The 15,189-nt window shown below is 41.2% G+C and overlaps 1 protein-coding gene across 2 annotated transcripts; it reads right to left on the bottom strand.

Annotated features, from left to right (window-relative positions):
• Window positions 1–430: 430 nt before the first annotated feature.
• Window positions 431–10,471, bottom strand: hic1 (hypermethylated in cancer 1). 2 transcript variants are annotated; one of them, XM_010786167.1, is made up of 2 exons: window positions 10,335–10,471; window positions 431–6,007 (listed from the first exon to the last, which is right to left on the bottom strand). In XM_010786167.1, the coding sequence occupies exons 1-2, from the start codon at window positions 10,338–10,340 to the stop codon at window positions 3,791–3,793; spliced, it is 2,223 nt and encodes a 740-aa protein (XP_010784469.1). In that variant the 5' UTR covers window positions 10,341–10,471; the 3' UTR covers window positions 431–3,790. The 2 variants fall into 2 exon arrangements, with proteins under 2 accessions (XP_010784469.1, XP_010784468.1); XM_010786166.1 differs by having other exon boundaries at window positions 431–5,991.
• Window positions 10,472–15,189: the final 4,718 nt, after the last annotated feature.

Here is a 15,189-nt window from a genome sequence, read left to right as displayed (position 1 = left end):
ATAACATTAACAAAGGCGTATGGCATTAAAACCCAAGGGGTGAGTGGCTACATGAGTAAATTGAAACAAGACTTTTATAATTGCTGTAATTACTAATTGAATCAACCACAGAGCAATACAATTACTTCTAGTTTTTTTTAAATCTGATTTACAACCCAGTTGTTTTGCCTTGCATTTTGCCTTAAATATTCCAGCCCCAATAAAAAATGTTATCGACATATATTGGAAAATATATTGTAAGGAATTTATGTGCACAGAATTATGCCAAACTATTTTATCCACGACATCCTCAAAGTGTAACAAAATGTCTGAATGGCTTCCTCGCTGCGCAGCCCTTAAAAGAACACAATGTTGTATCACCGTGATACTGAGCAGAGGTCTATTCCCAAAGAGCAGAAAGGGAAGGAAAAGAGAAGATACAGTCTTCTTGTTTTCTGAATGGAGAGTTTTAGAAGTACGAACAGGCTTTCATACTGAGACAATGGCTCGCGTCCACCCTGCTGCGCTCTCCCTGCTCCTCTCCCGCCCCATTCTCCGTCTCTCTATCTGCCTCTGAGCAGAAACACACGGCACATCCTCCTCAACACAACACGCCAGCCAAAAGTTCACTTCCTGCTCCTCAGCTTTTCTCCTTTACACCAACCCTATTCCCAGGACATGCATTAACAGACCTTCATACGCACCGATGGCATAGGGACATACAAACAGACAAGCAAATGCTTCCCCTTTCTATAGGAACATAGCCTCCACCTCTTTCTGTCGTACACGTAAATGCAATTAAGCAAATTTCCTTGCCCGTCCTACAGAAATGTTCAGCCATTATCTCGCTCTTCCCTCCTGCACAGATTTGGAGTGACAGTGGAAACACATTGTGTTATTTTAATGGTGTAAGGCAGGGAGAAGGAGGAGACAGATTTCCATTTAAGCTAGTGAATGAGAAAGACTGAAGGGACTGAAATTCCCACGACAGACATCCGCCTCTTTCTAAATGTTTCACACGTTTGCACATGCTTGTGAAGCAAGTTCTCATTTTTAATAATGTTTCATTAAAGCTCTACATTCTGGTTTTATGTACAGAGCTAAACAAAAGAGTCCCAAAACTTGAAGGATCATAGAAAACAAGCGGGCTTCCTGTTTGTTTTTGTAGATGTATAACCTCAGTCTCACTCATCATTGACTGTTCACTAACCTCTGGAGGAAAGGGGTCAAATAATGTGGCTAGTGTTCACTATAACTGTAAAATAACTGCTTGGAGGAATTACTGAGAATACATCTCTATTTGATACTTTTCAAAACACTTATCACATATACTTGTGTGTGTGGTTGAAAACAAAGACGAATACCACCTTGCTCTCTTAAGTGTGGTTCAGAAAATCACAAAGTTAAACAAACTGCCAAACTGACTTTACCTTATGTTATTACAATGGAATTGGTCAGATCGGCACAAGCCTCTTTGAGGAAACACAATAGAAAATGTATACCGCATAGTAAAAATAAAAACAAAAAATTGTTAATAATATCACATGTTATCTCCCGATCATAAAACTGTAACAAGAAATGTATAAACACAGAAATAACCACAGGTTTAACACAGGACAACTGCCCTGTTAATAAGGGGAAAAAGGTTGTTCATTTGTGTTTGTGTGCGTGTGCGTGTGTGTGTGTGTGTGTGTGTGTGTGTGTGTGTGTGTGTGTGTGTGTGTGTGTGTGTGTGTGTGTGTGTGTGTGTGTGTGTGTGTGTGTGTGTGTGTTTGAAGGTTTAGAAAAGCTTTGCGTCCCCATGCTGGGTTCAGTCCTGAGGTAAGCACCAGTTTCACGTGCGCTGCTTTTAGCTCAAATCAAATAAAGAAAAGTAAGTGACAGAAAACAACATTTTGATATTCTACAGAGAAGAAGCCCTTAAATTATAATTACATTTAAAAAAAAAAAAAAAAATAAAAAGGTCAGGCAAATTGTCTGTTTTCTTTTAGCCTTTAAAATTCACCACGTCAATCACAGTGTATTTATGGCTTTAGTCTTCACATTCACCCACTGAGGTTGGCATTGGCACTATAGTGGTCAGACATGTCTAATCTAAATCAAGGAGTAGTACAAATGGAAAAAGAAAATGCCAGAATGTTCTTTGGAATAAACATATTTTTTTATAAATGTGCCGGCAACCCACAACCTTTAAGTGCTTTTTGTTTTCAAGACAGAGTTATCGCTGGTCAGCCAATACTGAAATATGTATAAAAAAAGACCAGCGTGGAGGAGGCGAGGCCTTTAGACATTAGCTGGGCTTAAATATGATTTTGATGAGTGGATCACAGGGGCAAGATTGCAGGCATGAAATGGGACATCATGCTGGCAAGCAGTGGGAATTGTCCAGGAGAAAGTGAGATTTCAAGGGGATTACTGAGGCACAGCAGCTGGGCTGTGCTGTTCACCCGCTGGCTTCCAGGGAAGACCCACAAACCCCTTCTTATGTTCGTATCACAGACAGATTAGCAGCTCGCTGTGTGAGTGTGGAAGAGGCGTGTGGTGAGCGTATCAGAACACTTTTAAGGCACAGGGCTGAGTGCAGCACTCACTTTGGCCTGTCAACAGTAGCTGGGCTCCCGGCCTCAGACTACAGAGAGTGGAGCAGCAATGCGACATATGACTTGTGTCGCTACGCAGTTTTTCATCAGGCTGCTGTGAATGGAATAATTGATTTTGACAGTTAATGACAGATTTCAGTGCCGTTAATTTTGACCTGGTCCCTGCTTCTCTGCTTTGCTGCATCCATAATTGTAAATGTCAGAGGCAACACCCATGCTTAGTCTACACCATGAGATGCAGCTACACTCTTCACAGGCACTTATGTGTCAGCAGTTGGGTATGTGCGATCATGTCCGAGTTATGAGATCACAGGGCTGAGCTTACTGCATCTCAACAACAACTGAAAGCCAAGGGATGTGAGGCAAAATACAAAGGAAGTTTTAGCTGTAGGCCGCTGAGTGTAAGGCTGATTAAGCTACCATTACTGTCACATAGTGTGAGTCTTAATCCACAAAGATATGTGGGAGAGCGGGTTACACTAAAAAAGTGGAGAAAATAAAACTGATGAGACTTTACTAAAATGCTGAGGCAACTGCTCTTATCGTTCAGTCATTTCCTTGTGACTTTAGGGGCAGGAACATGATTTGGATAAGCTGGAGAGTGAAATACATAAATTGTCCAGTCGCCCCAAAAACAGAAGAAGAAAAAAAAACATATATGCTCCCATTACTTTAAAGTCCACATGAGTTGGCTTATTCATTTTGCAAAAGTTCTGCTCAGGTCTCGACCAAAACACTGAATCTTGTCCTTATGTGCTTTTTCCTTTTTTTGTACACAGGTGATACTAAATATTACACAGGTTTAGGGTCATATTGCAACACTTCCTTGCAAAAGTTTCTGTTTGGATTTCATCATGATACAAAAATAAATAAAACAATTTCATTTTGGTTTTCAAATTGTCACTTTGGCTCAATGACTGAAATGTTTGTTTGCATACACTGTACATAAATACTGTACTTCTTTGAATAAGTGTCTCTTGGTCACGGAATAGCACAGAGCTCCCTTATGAAGGAGGATTTTAAGATACATTAGATGCATATAAAGGCACTTACAGTCTACACTTTTTGGTGTGCATGAGCAGACCAATTCCTCTCGGCCTGAGTCTGAGGTGCAGAGGAGATATGGAGTTGAGGTGAAAGGCTTTAGAATACTGCAATTGTGTGTGCACACAGACCTATTGGTGACTGCTGTTTATACAGCTCATGTGCTTTTAGCTGGGTGAGTAACGGTCAATGATGCGGCCATCAGAGAGGGGAGGGAGGAGGGGTTGGCCCATGACATCCATCTTGTCGAGGGGGATACCGAGGTGCTCTGCGGCCAGTTTGGACAGCGGGTAGAGGCTCTCCATGACCTTTGCATCAGCTACCAGTTGCTGCTGGGCTTGGATTAGGAGCTCATTGGCCTTCTCCTGCTTCAGGCCCAAATGCTCTGCTGCATATTTACTCAGTGGATAGATGCCCTCAGAAAAGTCCAGCTTCAGTTTCCCATCTGTGGTCAGGCCCCCTGCACTCCCCCCGCTGCTGTGCATCTTGCTGTGGCTGATGAGGTTGCGCTGCTGAGCAAACTTTCCTCCGCACACCTGACATGCGTAGGGCTTTTCCCCTGAGTGGATGCGCATGTGCTCAGTGAGGCGATACTGGCGGGTGAAGCGCATGCCACAGGAGTCACAGGCAAAAGGTTTAAGGCCCAGGTGGCTACGCATGTGGCGCGTCATGGTGCCGCGCTGCGTAAACTTCTTCCCGCAGATGCTGCAGGGGTAAGGCCGGGTCAGCCAGTGGGTCTTTTCGTGCTGCCGCAAAGTGGCTGGATCTTTGTAGGACTTCTCACAGGAGGAACAGCGGTAGGGTCGCATCATTTCCCCGATCCCCCCTGAACTCAGCGCTTGGCTGGATTTGGACTCCAGGTGGGAGAGACTGTTGCTGCTGTTCAGGCCCCCATAACCGTTTGTATTACTGCTCATGTTTTTGGGGCCGTTATTGCCGTTTCCCATCTCCCCACCTGAGTTGCAGTACTGCTCTTCTTCCGTGTGTGTCTCCACGTGTGCATTGAGCTGCTCTGAGCTCGGGAAGCCTTTGTCACAGGGAATGCAGACGTACAGATTGTCCCCAAAGCTCTCTGGCTCATATGGCATGTGGAACCTCCCCATTGGTCCAGAAGGCGATGGGCGGCCTTCACTACTGCCCGTCTCCTCTGTGCCTGACCCGCTCTTATCGTCGGCTCCTTCACTCTCCTCCCCGGCCTTGTGATGGTTATGATGCCGGTCTCCATTTTCGCCCCCTTCCTCTTCATCCTCATCCTCATCTTCATCTTCTGCTGTGTATGAAAGTGGCTCATGTTTCACCCAGCGGTAGATGTTGCCCATATCTCTGCCTGCTTCTCCGCCTTCTGTTGGGGTATCAGGGCTGGGGGGGCATGGGTAGCGATCCCGGCCCTGGTGTCGATGCAGGTGGGGGAGGTGGGGGCCCAGAGCCTGGTTGATATGGGGGAATGGTGGAGGAGTAAGAGAGCTTGCCTGGTCAGTTGAATCCATTTTTTCTGAGGGGAAAGTCCTTCCGTTTGTCCCCTGCATGGGACTGGTGCGACCGCTCAGGTTCCCGTCTCGCTCCTCATCATTGTGAGAATTTGCCAAATGGGATTGAGAGGGTGTGTGCTGAGACTGGGAGTTGGGGCTTTTCTTGGAGAGATCAAGGCCGTGGTTTGGGGAGCAGTTCCTTCCAGGGTGGGCTGAGCGCCCCAGCTGGGCAGGCAGAGCTGACTGCAGGGACGGGAACACCTGAGAGCCTTGGATGGAGGTTGGAGCATACAGCTCCCCAGCATGAATGGCTATCCGATGGGGAACTAGCTCTTCTGGTGGTGATGCCCGCGTTGCATGGATATTCAAAATTCCTCCTGGAGGGCAGGACTGAATGACAGGAGTGGAAATCCTATACCTGCCACCACTCCCTAAACCCATACTGTTGGGGCCCATCTTTGGGTAAGGCAGAAATGCAGGCCCAGGCCGGGGAGGGTACTTGCCATTTCTTTTCAGCTTCTTTTTGCACAAAGCCACCAGGTCAAGCAGCTGGAGGTAGCTGGCTGCTGCCAACACAGCACCTAGATTGGGTTCAGTAGGAGAAGTGGGGTCTCCCTCACTAAGGCGGCCTGTGTAGATGTAGTCCAGAATGACCCTGAAGACCCCTGGACTCACCATCTCGTGGTCGAGGTTGATCAGATTGTCATGGACCACCAAAGATTTCAAGTAGAGGCTGCTGGCAGCCAGAATGTTCTTGTGAGCTCTGAAGAGGGCGTTCTGCACAACAATGATAACATCGCACAGGAAGCCTTTGGTTCGTTGGCTGTTGAGCTGCAGGAGGAGATCCCTAGCATGACTTGGAACATCCATGGCATCCAGCATCGTCTTCAGTCCGCCACCTGCAACAACAGATATCTGTAAAACATCATGCGGCAGTCAGCATTTCCAAACACAACAACTTTTTTATGTAATTTTCTTGATTAATTTGAATGATTATTGTTGCACTTTAGAAAATGTAATCTTTGGAAATTATTATTTACACATCAAATAACATAATTACACATAACAAATATTTGAGAGGTTTGAGTGCCAAAGGTTTTGATTGACATAAAAAAACTAAAGTCATCAAGTCGATTATAGGAGAAAATGTTCTTTTGCATACACATACATTTATGAGGATTAAAATAGAGGAATTCATTTATAACCTTTATTTTCTAAAAACACATCACTTAATTAAATTGCATCTTTATGCACATTTATATTAATAATTTACAGTTTACATATTGATGTATAATTCATTAATTCCATATGTTGGAACTTGTGTGCAGAACTCATACAAGGGAAGTGCATACGAAGGTAACTTAGTAGAAGTGAACTTTTGCAAAAGGTGAACTGCTGCAATGGTTTTCTCATTATCAGAAATTCAAGAATATGCATTCACTTCCTCTGCAGCGAGCAAAAAGAAAGAAAGAACAAAATTGAGAGAACACCAGATAAATATTTTGTACTGTAACTAGCTGGCTTGCTGAAAGTTTTCCAAAAGTGGTGCGCAGAGTTTTAAACAAAACAAGGGATGAATGTTTCACAAGTATGATGAACAGCAGGTATAAAAACCTGTAGGGAACAGACACATCCAAAAGAAGATTGGTCTCTCGCTCCCCTTTCTGCCCAGTCATATAAGGAACACCGAGCGCATGGTATGTGAATCAACTTTACTTGGTTCAAAATGTTACATTGAGATGGCCTCTAGGAGTCTAATGCATACACACACATATGCACACACCCAATCCACTCTAATGTCAACACTAATTGTTCCATCGAGTCTAAAATAAACTACATCAGCTGAATGCATGAGACACCGCACCGTGTATTGTTCAATCAGTGGCATCTGAGGATAGTTTACTTATGACATTACACGTCTCAAACTATCCCTAAGGGTTTAGTCTCACTGATGGGAAACAAGCGACTAAATAAATATCATGTCATCCGTCTGATCATGGTCTTCCTGTCATCAGCTCATTCTCTTCTTGTTTATTTCATTCTGTGTACACGCTAAATACAGAATAGGGAAGTAGGTATTTAAATAAAATAAACCTTGACGCATGATTTAGTAACTGATTCTGGCGAATACTGAACAAAAAAGAGGTAGCTTCTCTTGCAATGCCCTTCTGATAAAACTGTACACGTCTTAAACCCAAGGTCACTTCTTAGTACAATTCCCCTCTCTTTTCTTAAATTCATGTTAAGCGTTAGTCCTATAACATAAGAAAAAAAAGTTATCCTTGATAAACCAGTTATTAAAATGAAAGAAAAAAATAGGAATATATTTTTTCTTAAATCTAAACATCTAAATCCATGACTTGAAAAGAGTTTGTTATCTATTATTTTGTTAAAGAACAATAAAAGGCTATTAATAAAAGGCGAGTAAGACAGGTTTAGGTAGGTTTACGCTCCATCATGTTCCCAGTTGTCATCTAAAGTGTTTCCACTTCTGGTTTCTGTCTGGCTTTGATTACTCAACGGTCATATTTTACTATAAATTTCAGCGTCGGTCAGATCAAACATGTTTACAAGTGAGGGTGATATGAGGAATAGGCCAAGTACTTTCAAGAGCGTGCTGAACTTTTGCAGTCGCCATTGCACTAAGGGATGTTTAGCTTACTGTTGCTGGTTATTCTGCGTGGTGACACGTTGTGTACTAACACACACACAATCAGTGTACACTCGTCTCTATGAGGTCTACAGCGCTGTATCATGTGACACAGATCTATTGCATCATAAAGCACATCAGAAAAATTAGGCCTTCTTACACATGTTTCTATTAAAGAGTATAAGACATTTAAATACACATTTCATATATCCACATTTTTTTAAAAACCTTTTTATGACACAGGGAAGGTCTCATGCACCGAGCAACATGTCTGTGCGCCTGCAATGTGCATATCAAAAAATATTTTCGTTAATGTCTTGTGGTGACAACAGTCAGGGTTTCTGTGGGTTTCCCATCAAGACAATAAGAGTCTCTTTTCTGTCATTATATGATCAGAGTCTTTTGAGAAGATAAAATGTGCTTTTTTACATTTCTGAGCTCACTGTTTGATCTAGCTTACTGACAGAAAAGTGAAAGATCAGAGTAACACATGTTGTATAAAACTCTTGATCTTTAGGGCAAGAGTAAGCTCACAGCATCCTGTTCGGAAGCCATCTGATTGCAATGATATAAGTCAGAAAAGTGTCTCAGGACAAGCCTGCTACATGCAATGTTAAAATCATAAACTACAGGTTGTTTGTTAAACAGGCTAAACTGAATCATTTTTCTAGGTTGCACATTACTTGAATCCTTATGAGCTGTTTCCATATGATAATGACCCATGTTAAGGAAACTTACATTATGGGGATGTCATTTATGACGATGAGGTTATTCAGTTATTTTTGCATTAGATTCATATTTATTGTACCTGTGTTTTGTCTCTTATGTCACTTTTGGGGTTTTGAGTGAACGAGACTAAACTTCCTATACCTCTACATGCAGCTTCAGTGCATAAACACTCCAGACATCTGCTTAAAACATTGTTTTGACACTTTATTGTCTTTCAATATAATTGCTGACTGCATGCTCATCGCCTTATATTACAATCCTGCATTTAATCCTATTCATATACCGTTCACATTCATTTTATGAAGAAACACAGCAATACAAGATCAGTTTAAAAAAATGTTAAAGATGTTAACAGTCTTATCTACTTTAATTAATTAAATTAGTCATTCACAAGAGGCAAACATGCAGGCAAATTGAAGGAGTTCAAAGTTAGACAAACAGCATGATGGGCAAATAAATTGAGTATTAGTCAGGTTAGCAAATATCGAGGATAATTAATGCAAATTTTAGACAAATCTAAAAAATAAAAATAAAATTATAAAACAGTCGGAAGCATGACAGTGTCCTATCCCTGATCGGAACTTAGTCGTTTTTTTAAGCAACAGGTCACGTATAATCATATTAATGACATTTAGGTAGGGAATTAACGGGATACATTGCACGTTTTTTGGATTGACAATCATTTGATGACGTGCAGGTTTTACATCAGATAATTCCATTTTAATTAACTTGTTTTGAATTTATAATTGTTAAAAGTACATTATATTTACGGTAGCCTATAGGTTATGCATGTGTTTTCGCCTGTGGAGAAGATTCCATTGCCTCACATCTCAGTACTTACGTCCCGTTTTGCAAGCAAAGCATTAATTTGTCTGCTGACTGTGTGTCGCAGAGAGGACGCGTCTTCTAATCTGTTTTACTCCTTAGTCTACACATATTGTACACAGTAAACAGAATCACGAGTGAGTCCATCTCTCTGAGCTGCAGCGCCTCATTCTTCAAACCTCCACTGTATCTGCGAGTCTTAAATCACCTCAGAAACCGACCTGTTTTCAGGTCATTGTATTTCAAGGTGCATCAGACAGCTGCTGTCAACATCACTGAGCAGCTTCTCTCTAATACGCGTATTAACATCTCGGCTTTTACAAAAGAAACCAGAAAACAAAAGTGTTCACAGCATATAATTTGTTGCGTGTTTCGCCTGATCTCAGTGGTAACATTATTACACAGTGATTGGCCTGTTTTAATTTCGACATTGATGCATAATTATGATTTCACTGTTGCTTCCTTTTTAAATGTATTATTGGGATAACCGAATATGCTGAAGTTACCTTTAAACGCTCGTCGATGTTCCCTTTAACTTTTGCATTCAAGCTGAGTTCAAAACTAAAAAGTATTTCATTTGTTTAAAAAAAAGAAAGATCAGTTTTTATTTCAATGACACAGACTTCTGTTAGTTTGTAGGCTAATCGAAACTTTTTGCATAATGTTTTCAGATTTCTGAGACACGATAGTGATCTATGTGACTTATCCGGAATGATTTTACACATTTACTGACTTTTAAAAAAAATTATATGGATACTTTATCATTTGAAGAAAGAATTGCTCGTTTCCCAACCGGCTCAAATAAAATGAAAGTAAAAAGGGAGTAGCATGGCCTTGCTTGTCGTTATCACAATTATTAACCATGCACTGAAATAAAAAGCAGATACTGCATTGTTTAAAATACTCGTATTGTACAACGTTTAAATAAGAAACACATTTCTTCGCATGCGGTCCACAGTTTTATGAATACAATCCTAAATGTCCTATAGCCCCTTTCTTGTTTGGGTGCCTGCGTGTGTGCATCGTATCTGTTCTTACCTGCATGCCCGATGTCTTCTGCCATCCGATCTAAGTCTCCCTTAATGATCATCTCAGCAGTCTCTAGGAGTCATATCTGACGTTTCAGCTTTGAACTGCCAGCCTCCAAAAAACCATGCCAGTTTTCCGAGCGCGTCTGCCAGCTCTTTTTTTATGATTATTAATTGATATGAATTTCTTGTCGCTCCTTAGGTCCGTCCTCCCACCCACTTTCCTCCCTCTCCCTCTTTCTGTGTGTCTCTGCTGCCCCTCCTCTCCCCTCTTTCTCATCCCCTCCTATAAAAATACGTGCTTATACCAGCATCAGTTTCCTCCTTTTTTTGCTAGTAATTTCCTTAGCTATTTTTGAGACGGAGCAATAACGCGCACCGGGATGATAATGGAGCCTCTATGCGCCTTAAGTGTTTTAGCGCCCCGTGTGATGTCAGTCTATAATAAAACTTAAAGGTAAATTCGAGGGCAGGAACTTTAAGTGACCCCGACGTGAACTTCTCAACACATCGTCTTAAAGAGACAGGCAGCCATTTCGATCTTGCATTTATGATCAGTCAGCGCACTCCAACTTTGGAAATACGTTTAACGCTATGATTGTACTGATTACACCAAGATGTGTTACATGTTTTCATGTCAAATACAGTCTTTTATTTTATCTGACGCTAACCAAATTCAGTTCGTGTTTGCTTTTTTGGCTGTAATTTGTGAAGGAGGGGGTTACAGTGTAAGCAGGCATTCTTTAATTGTACACCTTTTACTTAGGCCTACTTGGTTAAATCAATAAAGTTATTCAATCAAGTTGTCTCCCTCCCTGAAGACCTCCCTTGAGAAGATAAGGAGCTTTTAAATAGCTCCCCTGGCTTCACTAAAAGAGCACAATTATTTAAAAGGGGGTTTGATAAACCACTTGAACATTTTAAAGCACACACACTCTCTCCCTGTCNCAGCTGTCATTTCAGGTGACAATACGCAACCCTCCTCCACCCCTCTCGCCTCCCGTCTCCTACAGGACCAAGCTAATCCTTCTCCCTTCAGACCGGTCCCACCTGGGACCGGTCTGAAGGGAGAAGGATTAGCTTGGTCCTGTAGGAGACGGGAGGCGAGAGGGGTGGAGGAGGGTTGCGTATTGTCACCTGAAATGACAGCTGACAAGAGGGAAGAGCAGATATAAAGGGATTAGCGGGGTGCAACGATAGGCTTGTGAGAATGGAGAGAGGAGTTATTGGTAAGCTGGGGAGTGACGCCCCCGGTCACTTAATGAGGGAGGAGAGGGTAAAGAAGTGACGTGTAATATGAATGGAGAGCTTGGTCTTCCTGAATTGAACTTGCGATAAGCTTCATTAGTATGGACGCACATTGTTCAAAGATATAGACATCCTATACAGTATGTGGACAGTCTGAGAGATTTAATCATCCAACTAAATTCAAACATTTATTGAGAAACATAGGAGGAAAGGGAGTTAAAGCAATGGCAGCAGAAAGAAACGATGGACCATCAGTGGGACGGGAACAATTTGGTCCTAGGTGTGCTGCAGTAAACAGTTATTTGTCTGCCTCTTTGATGGTGCACCTGCAGGTCTCCAGCTTTTCCCAGCGGGACTTCCTGCTTCTATAGCGGCTCTTCTGAGAGTCAGCATGGCCCCTGTGATTAGTACAAATGACTCTCATTATGTGGTAATGCTGTAATTACATGACCTAAAGTGTTGCCCTGCTGTAGTGCACTGCGACTTCTATCACTGTTAGTGACAGCATTCGTACACCCTCCAGTCTGTGAGAGCTGTTACTCATTTGAAAAGTGATACAACTTTCCCCTGAGTTGTTTTCCTCTGGGCTTTTTCATTATGTAGTTTGTTTTTTTCGGAGCTTGGGGATATGCCATTTTATTACTGTGTAGTGTTTGATATAGTCAGACATGGAGGTGAACCCAAACAATGTATGCAAGGCTCTCATGTTAGATTAGTTCTGTTTCATATGAACGGAGTGCTACGGTAATCCACCCAGATCACATTATAGTAATTTGGTACCCATTTCCTCATTCAACAAGCTTTTATGTTGGTCCAGTAATCATCTGCAGAGAACTTGAACTGTACTGTTATACCACTAAAGCTCAAAACCAGCTGTACAGCCAATAAAAAGACAAGTAAGGATGTGTTATTAGACATTAGGTCTTCTCTGCCATACACTGGTACAAGGACCGCACTGAAAAAGCAGATTTCTCCAAAAATTGGCCTGCCGGTTTGCCTCAGAGCTTGGATCTGTTTTTAGTGGTGAGTTTGGAGGAAACACAGACACTTACCATTTCTTGCAGACTCGGCTTAAAAGCAAGAGTGGCTTTTGTAAAACATGAGTCAGAAATAACACTTCAGCGCTGAATGATATCATTTGGCAATTGACCTGAAATTCTGAGTTGTAAATCAAAAAAGAAACTCCTCATCTTCTTTGCAAGTGGGTTATTAAGTGTAGATACATGTAACCCCCCTTATTAATTTGATGGTGATAGTCATAGAGTTATGAGTATGATCTGATTAAGGGTTATTAAGGTTAACCAGAAAAAGATACCATCCATGTGACATAGCAATGCTGATGGAGGCATGACAGAGGTGCAACCGAGCAACAGCTGTGACACTTCCGCTCCGTGAGCATTACTGATAACAAAAATAACCACACAGTCGACATGATCAGTGGGTTAGATTCCTTCACGAGATAAAGTATAGCCTACTGTGAGATGATATAGATATGACTACCTTTTCAATTTGAACTAGCTAAAAACGATTGGTCACTTGTGTTACTGAAAGGGAAATGGATGTAGTTTGGTTATAGAAACGTTCAAAATGAACTATGAGCAATGCAACAACTGAAGGTTGTCGTATGAAAAGGTGGAGATGTATTAACAATTCTTATAATGAAACTGCAGTAGAGTAAAAAAAAAACAAGGTTTACAACAAAAACAACTTGAAGATGAAGTAAAACTAGAAAGTGAAACTCACTGGCAAACAGAAGGTGGTTGGGAGTTACTTTCTTACAGTAGCCCAATAACCATGTATTAGAGAACCATGTATCTTGATGTTGAGGGGATTGCATCATAAGAAACTTCTGAATACGATCACTATTCTAGTCCATCTACCATTTTTCTCTTCAAGAATTCAAGGTAACAAAGGGTGAGTAATTAATAAAGAAAGGTTTTGTTTGTGGTGAAGTTGCCAAACTGTAGCTACCATTCATGAAAAACCTTCACTAATGAACATAAACCAGGGTTTTTCCCCAAATAGTCCCCAAACCAATGTTTAGTCTGGTTGCATTCACTCTTTGACACTTGGGGTTCATCCAAAGTGCTGCATCCAATCTAGTCAAGTTTAGCCCCCACCTCTTTATATTCTCACATGCACCCTAATGCCCAACCTCTATCCAACACTGGGTTTGACCTAAAGAGAAACCCCAAACACAGCCACGCACTCCTCCAGGCCATGATTTAAATTCTTGCCTGAGAATAACATCTTGCTACTACAGTTTGACTGTCCCTCCTTTAACTGCAACAGTCTAGTCATATCTCTGTCCACTTGCGACACTGACTCCTACACATGAGTGTGAATCATCCTCCTCTCAGTTTAGTTGGAACTGCAGTCATTCTTTCTCAAAATCCTCATACAGATTAAAAAAATGCTATCTCCCGGACTCCTCTTCTGACCTCCGGCCCTCTAACCCGGCCACTCAGTCTTGAACCCAGGCTTATATCCTGCATTTCCTCAAACATATCCAAAATGTACACGCATAGGATTTGTTATTATGAATAGAAGTCAGTTGATAGACATTTTCATTGTTTGAATTGTTCTAGGGATTTTGAATGCTTAATCAAATAGATATACAACAATTTTAGCACTGGAAATTGGCTAGTTAGTGAGCAGCATTCTCTATGAATTGTGAATGTATCGCAAACATAAGTCTGCGGTATATAATCTATATAGATTTTTAAAAACATTAGTTACGTCTGGTTATATGCCAACAAAAGAAGTCAAGGTGAAGTTAAATCTGTTTTTCCCAAAAGTCACTTCAAGCTTTTGTGTGAAATTGTCCTAATTAGCAAGTGAATTCTTCTCATTTGGCCAAATATTTGATTTTGAGGTCACAGGGACTTTTTCCTTAGACCACAAATTCTAATCAGTTCATCCACTTGAGTCCAAGTGGATATTTGGACCAAATTTGAAGAAATGTATTAGAATGGGACAGACAAACAGCGTTAAACTCTAAATAATTATGCCTGCGGTCAAGGCTGTTGCATGCAGGGATGACAAAGTTTACAACAGTTACTTACTGTACAGTCAGAATGCATAACATCTGAACTAGGCTGTTTCAAAACATGCTTGCAGAACAAGAAATCATTTGGCGGCTCATTTGCATTTCTTTTTTCTTATTTTGAATTTTCCGTTCCCATATTTTTTAAGTTTTACTCAGCACAAAAAGGACTAAACTCCAGTACAACAACATCTTCTTATTAGAAACACATGAACATAAGAATCACAACTTTGATGGGTAAATAAAATTATTCTTGTAGTTGGGTTGTTAACTACCCCAGATAAGAAAAAAATTGTTGCCTTAATTTTCGAACTGTTGTAACAATGCCACATTTTCTGTTTTCTTACAAATTTGGATGCATTTCTTACACAGTAAAAGTTTGTTAAAAAAAAGTTTAAAAAAAAATTCATTCCAATTATGCTTAAAGAAACTACAAACACATGGCCAGGCCAAAAAAGAACCTCTCTGGATGCAAAATCGATTTCAACCAAGATACTGATTTAAACCTCTGACCTCCTCCCTCTCCCCATATTATTAGAGGGCGTGAGTGGACTAATCCTGATTGAATTAC

This window comes from Notothenia coriiceps, unplaced genomic scaffold (genome assembly GCF_000735185.1).
Source record: "Notothenia coriiceps isolate Sejong01 unplaced genomic scaffold, NC01 NC01_scaffold00028800, whole genome shotgun sequence".
NCBI lineage: Eukaryota > Metazoa > Chordata > Actinopteri > Perciformes > Nototheniidae > Notothenia > Notothenia coriiceps.
Note: the sequence above shows the minus strand (reverse complement) of the source record. Positions and strands in the feature narration are given on the sequence as shown.